Genomic DNA, 13,685 nt, shown 5'->3' on the forward strand with positions numbered 1-13,685 from the left:
ACATTAAAGGATAATATATAATAATTAGTATTACAGATTCTAAAAGTAAATATAGTAAGTATAAGATTAGAAATCAAAAACTTTCAGCTTCCTGTCAAAGACAGATTTTAGTAATATGTCTATTTAAATAACCAGTCTTGGTTCAAATCTGCACTTGCTGAACAAAACCTTTCTTGTCTGGAACTGTATCCACAATTTTCCCCAGCAAACAAGAATTTCTTGGTGAAAAATTGTCCATGATCATGGCAATATCTCCACATAGAAATTGTGTTTAGCTTTAGACTATTTTTGTCATTCTTGTTTTAACTAAAGATATTATTTAATCCATCTTTTACAAAATAAATCTGCAAGAAATTGGACTTGTGGTTTTGTTATTAACGTATTTAAGCACTGATGTACTATCAGTCCAAAACATGGAGTCAGCTAACTCCATCTGTAATTCTCTTCTTAACACCGTGTCTATTTTGCTCGGCATAGTAGCGGCAGTCAATTCCAAATGAGATATGGTGACTGGCTTTAATGGAGCCACTCTGGCTTCCATACAAATCCACAACATTCTCACTCTTGGTTATTTCTCAGTACTAAATAAACGACAGGACCAAAACCACCTTCGCTTGCGTCAGCAAAGTGGTGTAACTGAGCAAATGTGGCAATTCCAAAGCCTGTACGTTTAAAACATATGTTGACTTCAAAATTTTCTAACAGTTTAAGACGCTCAATCCAATTTATCCAATCTTGTGCGATGGATTCTGATATAGTTTCATCCCGTCCAAATGTTCTTATGCACAATTCTTGCAGAATTGTCTTAGCTATTAATACTATTGGTGCCAATATTCCCAAAGGATCGTATATTGTCAAAGGTCATTCTTTCAAAACAATTTTGAATTTGAAAACATCAGATTGAACCCTGCACCCTGAGAATTCTTTCGACAGGTAGAATGTCACAATCCAAGTCAAGATGTTTTATCTCCTTTGCTCTTTCTGCCTCAGGAATAACAGCCAACACATCTCGACTGTTGCTAATCCATTTTGTAAGGAAGAAAGCCCCTTTATTACAGATCTCCTTTAACTCATGATAAAGATCTATTGCTTTTTTTTCTGAAACCACTGAAATAAGACAATCATCAAGATAGAAATTATTTCTGATGATGTTTATAGTTTGAGAACGAAATTGCTCTTGATTATCTTCAGCACATTTCCTGAGAGCAAAATTTGCACAACTTGGTGGCAAAGTTGCTCCAAATAGAGGATTTGTCATTCTGTATGCAATCATATCTTTACTGTAATCGCCATTAGGCCACCATAACAATCATAAAAAATCATGATCTTCTGATGGTACTTTCATTGCTTCAATATCTGCTGCAATTACAATAGGCTCTTTACAAAATCTTATCAGAATACCTATTAAAGTACTGGTTAAGTTTGGACCTTTGTAAAAGTTGGGAATTCAATGAAACACCTTGAAATGATGCTCCACAATCAAATACTATATGTAGTTTCTCCTTTTGTTGATGTATGATGGTAAATACCTTTTTTTACCATCTTTATGTTCCAAGATATCTTCTGATACCTTTTCTACACAACCCTTGATTATCATGTCCAACATTACATTGGTATATTCCAAATGAAAGGAAGAATTTCTCTTGTATTATCTTTTTAAATTCAGCACACGCAGTTCTGCAATTATTTTATTATTTGGCATACAAATTTCCCTTTTCTTCAAAGGTAATGACCATCAACATGTTTAATAGAATTTGAAACTAAATCCAGAAACTGCTTATCCTCCTTTGAAGGTTCTTGAATATCTATGAGACATTCAGGAAAATCAATTTTAAACTGTTGTTCCCACAGATCATTAAATTTCACAACTGAAATTCTGTTGACATTCACGTTCAACATCTCCTTATTACTTCTAGAGGTTCAAGAGCTTTTGGTACATCTAATCCAATTAAACAAACGTCTTTTAGATGATCCCACTGTTTGATATCATCTTGATAGGGAATATTCTCCTTATTCACAGGCATAATCTTCTGAGTATATACACTTGGAAGATTGCAAAATTCATTGCTATTCAATCCAACAATCTCTAAGCCTGTCCTTTCATCGTTCATTGTCTTCATCAAGATTTGTGATCTTTTTCCATGAAGATTAGGTTTATTTATTAATTCAACAGTACAAAATAATGTGGTACCTCCTGAATCAAGAAATGCATAGGTCTTCAGTGTGAAGCTCCCCTTTTTAGCCTTAACCTGCACAGGAACTATCATGAAGGCTTTGTCACTGGCCCCAGTAAGACTGTTTGTCTGTACCAAAGCTGAAGCATCCTCTCTGACTGTGTCTTTAATCTTGGATTCAGATTGTTTGACTTCCTTCTCAACTTTACTTCGCTGAGTATGCAGTAACTTGGGATATTTTAAACTGCATATATCACAACTGAGTCGCTGATTACAAGTTTTTCTGATGTGTCCTTTACATAAGCAACCAAAACATATTCCATTCTTCTTTACAAAGGTTAATTTCTCATCATTTGACTTTTTGTCCAATCGTGAACATCTTTCTAAAGTATGCCTATCCTTGCAATATAAACTGCTTTCCTGAACAGTCTGATTTTACTTTTTTTTTCTTGTTCTTTACTGTGCTTTCGGCTTTCGGAGGAACTCAAAAAGTCCAAAGTGGGTGATATGGCAGTCTTGGAGATATCATCCGGGTGGACCAGGATTTGATGATAGCCCTGGGTTGACAACTTTTGAGAATATCCGGGCACCCTGAAGGTTAGCAGTGAAATCTTGTATGTGGGGGACCGGATACCTGTTGGACATGGTGGCATAATTGAAGTGTCGTTAGTCTCCACCCTCCTGATGCTTTGGGAAACATGTGGAACAGTGAGACCCATGGAGTGTCAGATTGTTGTATAATGCCAAGCTCTTCCATTTTACAGAATTCTTCCTTTGCCAGGTTAAGCTTCGCAGGTGGCAGGCAGCGTGCCCTGGCGTGGAGGGGAGATCCCTGAGTAAGGATCTGGTGCCACACCCCATGTTTGGGTGTTGCAGAGGAGAAACGTGGCAATGTAATGGAAGGAAACTCTGCAATAATGCGTGCAAACACATTGTCAGCAGCCAGTCACAGAAAATAGGTGTGGGGTCGTGAGTCTAGTGTCACTGAGTGAAAGGGACTGGAAAGTCTTTGAGTGTACCAGCCTCCATCCCTTAATGTCCACCAGTAGAGAGTTGGCTCGGAGGAAAATGGCCCCCGGAGTGGCTGTCAAATGGATGCCAAAGTGAACCTTGAGGTAAAATGGCAGTTGGCGAAACAAAGGAGGATGGTGTGGGTGCTGAAGGTGTGTATGTTTGAGTTATCGGCAGCCCTTAGTTCTCGGCCCATCCTTCGGCTGTGGGAGGCGGAGGGGTAGGAAGGACACTGACCTCAGGCTCAGTGTCAACCAGTTAATTGGCTTCTTAGCTGGTCGCTTTTGTCGAGGCGTTGTCACCTATTCCAGCATAGCACAGGTGTCTCTCTTTGTCACTTGGGCAGCAACTTTTCTGGGGTCTTCGAAATCCTCTTCTGTGATGAGCAGCTGGATGCCTTCAGGTAGCCACTCCAGAAAGATCTGCTGAAACAGTGGGCAAGAGGTGTCGCCATCGTTGAGAATGAGCACTTCTCTCATGAGGGTGGAAGGGGCCCTGTCCCCCAAACTGTCCATATGCAACAGTCGGGCCGTGTGCTTGTGCTTTGAGAGCTCAAAAGTGTGGGTTAGTACCTCCTTGATGGCCACATATTTCCCTTGTTCTGGGGCAAGCTGTGGTGTCCTTGTTGAGGGCCCTTACTATGTGATAGCAGTGTGTACCATTGGCAGAGATCCAGTGAATAGCAAAGTATGCCTCAGCTTGCTGGAACCTCACCCGTGGCTGCAACATCCAGAAGCTCGGCAGTTTCAGGGAGATTGGGTTAATTAAAGGTTGGTCTTCCATCTCGATATCCAGCGTTGGGTCCAAAAACGCCATTTGGACCAGTCGGGGTCACCCCTGTGGGATGTCTCGAGGTTCTAGCTCAGAAATAAGACACACACAACAAGGAGTGAAGTTGTCACTGATTTTAATGAACTGGCTGTTCTCTTTTATGTGATCAGGCAAATCCCGGCTGCTATGTGACTGATGGGCGTAACCCATGCCCCTTGGTGGGATCAACCCATTTTGCTGCAGCGTCCTCAATGGGGGTGATTTGTGCCTCCCTGGGAGCCAATTGGTCCTTTTGTGATCCGTCACCGGAGATTGGCTGTAGCAGCCTGTGGGAATGGGCTGCTGACACCTCGTGCAGCCTGCTCGATTGCCGTGTTCAAACGACGTCTTCTGTGTTGGCCTGCAGCGACGGCTGCAAGTCGCTACAATAGTTTAATTCGGCATCATGTTTGGTGCAGGCATCCATGGTCAAAGGGCCTGACCCTGTACATCATCTGTATTAGTAAATTGCACACTGAATGTGACTGAGAGCAACTCTCAAAAAGCCAGCTGGCCCTGTGGAATCATTGGTTGACATGTAGGTTTGTCCTGTCAGTAAACAGCACCAAAGTGATCCAGCAGAAAGATCAAATTTGATGGTCTCCTTTGGATTGTCAAATTCCAATTGTTGCAAAAGAAAATTCTAATGATTTTGAACTCCAATAAAAAAAATCTTAGAATTTCATTTTGTTAAATTGAAATAAAGCAACATATTATTTCACATAGATTTATATAAGGCCACCTTATGCCTATGAATATTTGGAGGAGGGGTTTATTTTTGAGGTGGAGAGTGACTTTACTTTGGTGGGAAAACTAATGGAAAATGTTCTTAGAGATGTTATATAAAATTATCTGGATAGACATGGTATAATTGGGAAAAGTCAACATGGATTTGCGCGTGGAAGGAATCTAATTGAATCTTTTGAAGAAGTTACCAGGAAAATTGACAAGGGTAAGACGGTGGATGTTGTCTTATATGGACTTCAGTAAGGCCTTTGACAAGGTCCCACACGGAAGGTTAGTTCGGAAGGTTCAATTGTTAGGTGTGAATATGGAAGTAGTAAAATGGATTCAACAGTGGCTGGATGGGAGTTGTCAGAGAGCGGTGGTGGATAACTGTTTGTCAGGTTGGAGGCCAGTGACTAGTGGTGTGCCTCAAGGATCTGTACTGGGTCTGTTGTGTTTGTATATACATTAATGATCTAATGTATAAGTATTAGATATAAGTATGCAGATGATACTAAGATAGGAGGCGTTGTGGACAATGAAGAAGGTTTTCAAAGCTTGCAGAGAGATTTGGGCAAATTAGAAGTATTGGGCAGAAGTTGGCAAATGGCATTTAATCCTGACAAATGTGAGGTGCTACATTTTGGTAGGACTAATCAAAATAGGACATATATGATGAATGGTAGGGTGTTAAAGAATGCAATTGAACAGAGAAATCTAGGAATAATGGTATGAAGATTCTTGAAGGTGAAATCTCAGGTGGATAGAATAGTGAAGAAGGCTTTTGGAATTCTAGCCTTTATAAATCAGAACACAGAGTATAAGAGTTGGGAGGTAATGTTAATATTGTACAAGGCATTGGTGAGTCTAAATTGTGTTCAGTTCTGGTCACCAAATTATAGGAAGGATATGAATAAAGTAGAGAGAGTACAGAGAAGATTCACCAGAATGAAACCTGGGTTTCAGCACTTAAATTATAGAGAAAGGTTAAACATGTTAGGTCTTTTTTCCTTGGAGCTTAGAAGGCTGAGGGGGGATTTGATAGAGGTTTTAAAAATTTTGAGGAGGATAGATGGAGTAGATGTGGTAGACGCTTTCCATTGAGGATAGGGGAGATTCAAACTAGAGGATATGAGCTGAGAGTTAGGGGGCAAAAGTTTAGAGGGCACAAGAGGGAATTTGTTTAGTTAGAGAGTAGAGTCTGTGTGGAACGAGCTTCCAGAGGGAGTAGTAGAGGCAGGTACAATATTATCTTTTAAGAAAAAAATGGATAGCTATATGAATGGAAAGGGTATGGAGGGTTATGGATAGAATGCAGGTCAGTGGGACTAGGAGAGTGTAAGAGTTTTGGTATGGACTAGAAGGGCCATAATGGACTGTTTCCATGCTGTAATTGTTATATAAGTAGTCCAAAGAGAAGCAGATACTGTCACCTGTTTTATTTTGATGATGCAACTCAAGGTCTTCAAAGGATTAAAATCAGCTGTTGAACCACTTGATTTTCTGTGGCCAAATCCTAAAGTAAAGCTCTGTACATACCTTCTTCTCTGACTGTGGAACCTTCTTGTAGAATGTTTTCTCAGCATTATCAATCCACACAACTGAAGGCTGCAGCAGGCAGGCAACCTGGATAAAAAACCATCACCAGAAGAATTAATATTAATTATTGTTTTCAATGTCGACATTCTCACACATGAGACTGTACATGAAGGTCAGGTGCAGCTAATGACTCACTTGGAGTCATCAAGCTACATACTGTATGGACTTTTAGCTCACCTTGTCCATGCTGACATGCTGAGCAGGTCCCATTTACCTACCTTTGGCTCATATCCCTCTCAACCTTTCCTATCCATGTGCCTGTCTAAATATAAATATTGTCATTGTCTCCCACCTGCTGGAAGCTTGTTCCATACATGCAAGATCTTGTGTGAAAATGTTACCCCTCAGGTCCATTTTAAAACTTTTCCTCTATCCTTGAAAATTCTTTATCAACCAAATCTACTATGACTGGATGTGCTTTGTAGCTGGCTGTTAGTAGAAAGTTTAGTGTGCAGGTATTACCCAGAAGGAGAGGTGCCTTAGTATGGTGAAGTATACTGCACTGAGTAAGCATTGCCCAGCAGGCAATGGATCCTTGGGTGTTGTGAGACATTACAATGGGCAGTATTGCTGTGATTGGAAGGGAGAAACCAGGCTGCTGAGACAAACACTTCATCAGTTAAATGATTATTGCTATCACAGACAAAATGAGAACTCCACTGTGTGCCGTCAAAAATCCGAAAAGATTGAGGAATATTTTGAAAAAGAGTTATCGCAGGGGTGAGAAATTTGTGAATATTGTGAAAATTCCTTGAAACTCTGACTCGAGACCATCAGAATTGAAGGAACAAGATTGGTTGCCAGCTACGTCAAGTCATGATCCCGAGCTTTTCAGATCGTGCGGATGCAGTAGAATTTTCTTAGTGAGTTGAAGTATATGTTTGGTGAGACGAGATGACATTTGTCGTTCAGACCCTGCGTCAGCTCTCAGTGCAAGATTGTGGTCCGTGACTGCCAGATGCATTTATTTTAAGTTATTTCAAGGCGCATTCTTTTGTGAGGAGGGAGCCAAGGGAAACTTAAATGTTTCCTCCTATTCTTCTGAGAAGAATTGGAGGAAATGTACCCACTTACTAAGGAACTTTTTCAGTTAGCTGACCCAACATGAATTTGCAATGATTCTGATGTCTCATGTACTACCCACCCTCAACATGTATGGGACTCCAGGCTGCCAGAGATTGATGGCATGCACAGGCATCCCTCATTCACCAAAGAGCCAACAGCTGGAGCTGTGGAACCAGTAGTCACTAAGACACCTCTGGTAAGAAAAGCAAGTATAATATAGAGCATGCCACTTAATACCCTATCCAAAACCACCAAATGCTCCATTTTTAACCCAGCTCCCTTCCTCAGTTCCTCCCTTTCTCATCACTGCACTTCCTCACAATCCGAATGCATGGCAACACCACATCATCATTCCTTTCCTGCATTAGGCCAACACAATCACTCAGGCCAATCAGTGACATGATCTTAAGCAGGAGAGAGAAAGCTCTGGGGTCTAATAGGATGGTGTTCGTGCTGCAGAAATGTGATTTTTTTTTTCCAGAGACTCAATGCTCAAGTTGAAGTCATGACAGTCAAATAACTCAGAAAGGACCAAAGTCTCCGGGGAACCTTCTCGTCCCTTGGTAGGGAATTTGTAGCTGTACAATTGCCCTCTGGTGCAGCTGGAGAGGCACAAACACCTGCCCAGTTGACTGAAGGAATAGGGATTTCATGACATCCCATAACTTTGAAAACTTTGGCTGGGACATGGGTGATTTTTCAGAACACATCCCTCTTTTGATAATCTATCTGGTGCAATTTTAAGTACTTTTGCAAAAACGTCCATTCGTATCCATATGAACCGAAATTTCCCGATGGGCCTATAAGCCTACATAATACATCAGATATATGAAGGCATCTTTTGTTTAAATTGCATTTGCCTTGCCAGTTAGCAACTGCAGAGTATACTGTAAGCTGCTGTTTAATAATTTTAGATAAGCTTGTACTTCAGAGTTATTACGGGAGACTTCAACTTCCCTGATATAGACTGGCACCTCCAAATGGTTTAGATGGGCCAGAGTTTGTCATGTGTGTCGAAGAAGGATTCCTGACACAGTATGTGGGCAAGCCAATTAGAGGAGAGACCATACTGGATTTAGTACTGGGTGACGAACCTGCTCAGGTGACAGACCTCTCAGAGGGTGACAATTTTGGAGACAGTATGACAACTCTTTGACCTATGGACAGAAATCAGAATGTTTAATTAGGGAAGAGCTAATTACAATGATACTAGCCAGGTGCTTGGAAGTGTAATGGCACTGATTTACCCCAGTTTACAATCCCTCACTTACAGCACACAATAGAGTCGACTTTCTTTCTCTTCAGACACAATATTGCATTCTTCAACTCCCCAACACCACCCAGCCAAATCCTTCTGACCTCATTGATTTACCGCCACACAGGTGATCCTGACACTCTCACTCTCTTCCTCCTATGTCCGGGATCCATCACCTTAACATGACATTACTCCTGCACGTCGCTCCGGCGACTGACAACAGTCCTGACACAGGTAAGTATATGACTGCGACAGCACTCCTCCTCAGCCTCCAAGCCATGCGAGGATTGGAACTGTCCTGCTACGTCATGGTCTTGACTTGAGGGGTGACAGTTTGGCCTGGCCACATACGACATTGTAAGACAGGCAATGCATGATCTGACTGGTAAGGATGAGACTAGTCCTCCAACTCTGGCACCAATGCAGAACATGGACCATCTTCAACCTGTCAATGGAAACCGCATCAGGTTTTCCATTCCTGTTGATCACAAAAGTCTTTGGGTGTCATTGAAAGATCTGAAAAGTACCATCGCAAATGGGCTTGAAGTTGTTTTTGAACAGCATCATGCCAAAGGAACACACCAGTACAGTGTTGTAAATCATTTGGCATATCTGTGGTAAGAGAGAGCAAGGTGTTGGGCTTTTGATGTACAAGCATAGTGGCATTCACAAGTGCAGTCTTTACATCATTGAAACCACGCATGAATCATCTCCCAGTTAATAGCCTTTTGGGAATGGACTTATTGGATCCTTTTAGTTGCTGCAGTAAGAGATACTGCAGCATTCGAGAGAAAATTACTTTAAAAAATCATCAAGCCTAAGAAGTCCTGCAACTTCCCAAACATTAAAGTGTAGGAAATCCTCAAATCTCCCATACTTTCGATTTGTCGGGCAAAGTACAACATTGTGTAACTCTATGTCCCAAAAATATAGGATCAGCAGGGCTAAGCACACATTTACTGGGATTGATCACAATGCCAAAATCATTAAGCCTCTGAAATAATGAGATAAGGTGATGCTTTATCCACACTTGTGACAAGATTATCATCGATGTAAACAAACTAAAATTGAGGCCAGCAAATCTTCTTCTTTGGCTTGGCTTCGCGGACGAAGATTTATGGAGGGGGTAAAAGTCCACGTCAGCTGCAGGCTCGTTTGTGGCTGACAAGTCCGATGCGGGACAGGCAGACACGGTTGCAGCGGCTGCAGGGGAAAATTGGTTGGTTGGGATTGGGTGTTGGGTTTTTCCTCCTTTGCCTTTTGTCAGTGAGGTGGGCTCTGCGGTCTTCTTCAAAGGAGGTTGCTGCCCGCCAAACTGTGAGGCGCCAAGATGCACGGTTTGAGGCGATATCAGCCCACTGGCGGTGGTCAATGTGGCAGGCACCAAGAGATTTCTTTAGGCAGTCCTTGTACCTTTTCCTTGGTGCACCTCTGTCACGGTGGCCAGTGGAGAGCTCGCCATATAACACGATCTTGGGAAGGTGATGGTCCTCCATTCTGGAGATGTGACCCATCCAGCGCAGCTGGATCTTCAGCAGCGTGGACTCGATGCTGTCGACCTCTGCCATCTCGAGTACTTCGACGTTAGGGATGAAAGCACTCCAATGGATGTTGAGGATGGAGCGGAGACAACGCTGGTGGAAGCGTTCTAGGAGCCGTAGGTGATGCCGGTAGAGGACCCATGATTCGGAGCCGAACAGGAGTGTGGGTATGACAACGGCTCTGTATACGCTTATCTTTGTGAGGTTTTTCAGTTGGTTGTTTTTCCAGACTCTTTTGTGTAGTCTTCCAAAGGCGCTATTTGCCTTGGCGAGTCTGTTGTCTATCTCATTGTCGATCCTTGCATCTGATGAAATGGTGCAGCCGAGATAGGTAAACTGGTTGACCGATTTGAGTTTTGTGTGCCCGATGGAGATGTGGGGGGGCTGGTAGTAATGGTGGGGTGCTGGCTGATGGAGGACCTCAGTTTTCTTCAGGCTGACTTCCAGGCCAAACATTTTGGCAGTTTCCGCAAAGCAGGACGTCAAGCGCTGAAGAGCTGGCTCTGAATGGGCAACTGAAGCGGCATCGTCTGCAAAGAAAGGCCAGCAAATATATGGGCCATAAACCGCTGGAATGTCTGAGCTGCATTCCGTACACTGAATGGCATTCACAGAAACTCAAATGTACCGAATGGGGTAATTAGTGCTGCCTTTGCGACATCAGAAGGTTCATGTGGAATCTGATAGTAAGCATATACTAGATCTATATTTCACAAATACATGTTCCGTGTGGAGGTTTGCTGAGACGTCTTGTAAATTAGGAATGCTGTATCGGTCAGGCATTGTAGAATTGTTTAGGACATGATAATTACCACAAGGACGCCAATCCCCAAGAGATTTTTTCAGGACCATATGCAACGGTGAAGCCCAGAAGCCATCAGATCTGTGGAATATACCCAACTCTTGCATGTGGTCAAATTCCGATTTTGTGATTTTAAGATGGTCCAGAGTAATACATACAAGCCCACACTACATCACAGCCACCAGACTTCACTCCATTGAGGACATCTACATGAGGCATTGTCTTAAAAAAGCAGCCTCTATTCTCAAGGACCCCCACCACCCAGGCCATGCACTCTTCATTTTGCTACCATTGGAAAAAAGATTACAGGAGCCTAAAGACGAGCACTCAACAGTACAAGGACAGCTTCTTCCCCGCTGCCATCAGATTCCTGAATTATCAATGAACCAAAGACACTGCCAAACTTTTTGTGCACTATTTTTTTAATAATAATGTTGTAAGATGGTTATAATATGAATGATTTCACTATGATGGCAAAACACCGAATTTCATGACTTGTTCATGACAATAAATTCTGATTCTGATTAAAGAATACACTCATTTATTTCTTACAGCACACAATGGAGTCAACTTTCTTTATTCTCTTCAGACACAACATTGCATTCTTCAACTCTCAAACCATTACCAGCTAAACCTCATTGGCTCACCGCCACACGGGTGATCCTGACATTTTCACTCTCCTCCTCCTTCATTTGAGATTCATCACATGTAGACTGATGCTTAACACACCCGCACATGTCTGCTATTACTCCTGTTCATTGTTTTGGTTACATCATCAGCGGTGACTGGCACTTCTCTCGATATAGATAAGTATGTGACCATGACAGAAGAATACATTGGGAACAGATGTTCTCCAGGAGATATTAAATTTTAAAATTTAAATTAAAATTTTAAATGTAGACATACAAGCACGATAACAGGCCCTTTTGGCCCAAGAGCCCGTGCCACCCAATTACACCCATTTAATCTACAGCCCTGCTACGTTTTGATGGGTGGAAGGAATCTGGAGCACCCGGAGGAAACCCACACAGACATGGGGAGAACATACAAATTCCTTACAGATGGTGCTATATTTGAACCCCTGTTGTTGGTGCTGTAACAGCATTGCACTAATGCTAGGCCAAACTTGCTGCCCAGTCGGAATATTCAGGGACCACTTTCCTGGGGTTCTAGACAAGTTTGACCCACTGAGAAAGGGAATGGATAGGAGGATGAAGAAATCATGGTTGACCAGATAGGTGGAACAGCCAGTCAAAAGGAAGAAGGTTTAGGAAGAAAATAATCAGGAAAGGCTCATGAGAATTATAAATCAGTCAGAAAGGAACTGAAAAAAGGAATTAGGAGAGCCAGAAGGAGTCCAAGAAGGCTGTGGTAAGTAGGATTAAGTAAACCCTCCATGCATTCCACATGTATGTGAAGAACAGAAATATGACTGGAGTGAGGGTAGGACCACTTAGGGATAAAGTGGGGATGTGCCTGGAGGTGGAGGATGTGGGGGAGGTTCTTAATGAATACCTTTCTTCAGTGTACACCAGGGAGAAGGACTTGAGTGAATGTGAAGTCAGGATAGGCCAAGCAAATATGCCACAGCAAATCAAGGTTAAGAACTCAAGTTCTGAAAAATATTTAGGTCGGTAAGTGTGAGGGCCCAGAGCACTCCAAAACCCAGCAACAATTGGTTACTTAAACAAAAGTTACTTTTAATTTTCTTTAAACATAAAAGCAGGATCAAACTTTAACTTATTACTATTAACTTAACACCCTTCTAATTCTAAGTGCACGTGTATGTAATGTGTGTATAAGTTCAGAAAAGTTATTTGATCCGCATTCCAATCTCACTTCTCACTCCTCCAAGTTCCCTGGTATCAGGCAATTCTTATACTATGCACAGAATTTAACATTTATGAATCTTCTCCAGGCTTTGGTCCTTGAAAGATAAATGGTTATCGCTCAGGAAGGTTCTTGTTGGTTTTCAGGGAGAGATTTATTGCTCGTTGGACACACACAAACTAATTCCTTCTGATCAGCCATTTCAGTGTCTTGCCAAAGAAACTTGCCCCATCAGGGTTTTCCAAATAATAACCTCTTTCTTTCAGGTCACCAGAGAGTTCCTTTTCTGCTTCCCTTATCTCAGGCGAAACATTATACAGCTAGCCATCTCGTCTTGTATGGACCACAAGGGCTTTGAATAGGCTGAACTCAGAACTCACAACCTGTCTTCAAAATGAGGTTTCAAACACTTCAGAAAACCAGCACACTCTCTCTCTCTCTCTCTCTCTCTCTCTCTGTCACACTTAGAGAAAAGAAACCTGTTTGATTCTCTCTGCTTGCACAACCACACGATCTTCTTAGAACAGCAAACTGCATTCAGACAGACTGTGGCACCGGACCCAATCTTCTGAGTCCATTCATCTGTTGATTTCCAAAACAATAATCGATTACTCCACAGCATGTCCAATTAGCACCTACTTCTGAGGTCTCTATAGGCATTTTAAAAAATTTTTACAAAGGCACTCAGAGTCTGGACTGTCTGGCTTGATCCAAGCTCTTGCATTTTAAATGAGATCTGTTTTGAAATGTTTGTATCAGTGTGTAACCTAACTAAAAAAAGCACACAATTTATCTCCTTTAAAACGTGTATATATATATATAGATATATATATATATCTATATATATATATATATATATATATATATATAGA

General features: G+C 41.8%; 1 protein-coding gene across 3 annotated transcripts in view; it reads right to left on the reverse strand.

The window, feature by feature from the left end:
* Window positions 1–13,685, reverse strand: part of LOC138761738 (dynein regulatory complex protein 11-like) — a 320,096-nt gene that overhangs the window by 50,078 nt on the left and 256,333 nt on the right. For all 3 annotated transcript variants that reach the window (XM_069934395.1, XM_069934394.1, XM_069934396.1), the window contains exon 16: window positions 6,261–6,347. In XM_069934395.1, coding sequence (XP_069790496.1) covers window positions 6,261–6,347 — 87 coding nt within the window. The remainder of the gene's footprint in view (window positions 1–6,260; window positions 6,348–13,685) is intronic.

Source organism: Narcine bancroftii, chromosome 4 (genome assembly GCF_036971445.1).
Source record: "Narcine bancroftii isolate sNarBan1 chromosome 4, sNarBan1.hap1, whole genome shotgun sequence".
In the NCBI taxonomy this organism is placed as follows: Eukaryota; Metazoa; Chordata; class Chondrichthyes; order Torpediniformes; family Narcinidae; genus Narcine; species Narcine bancroftii.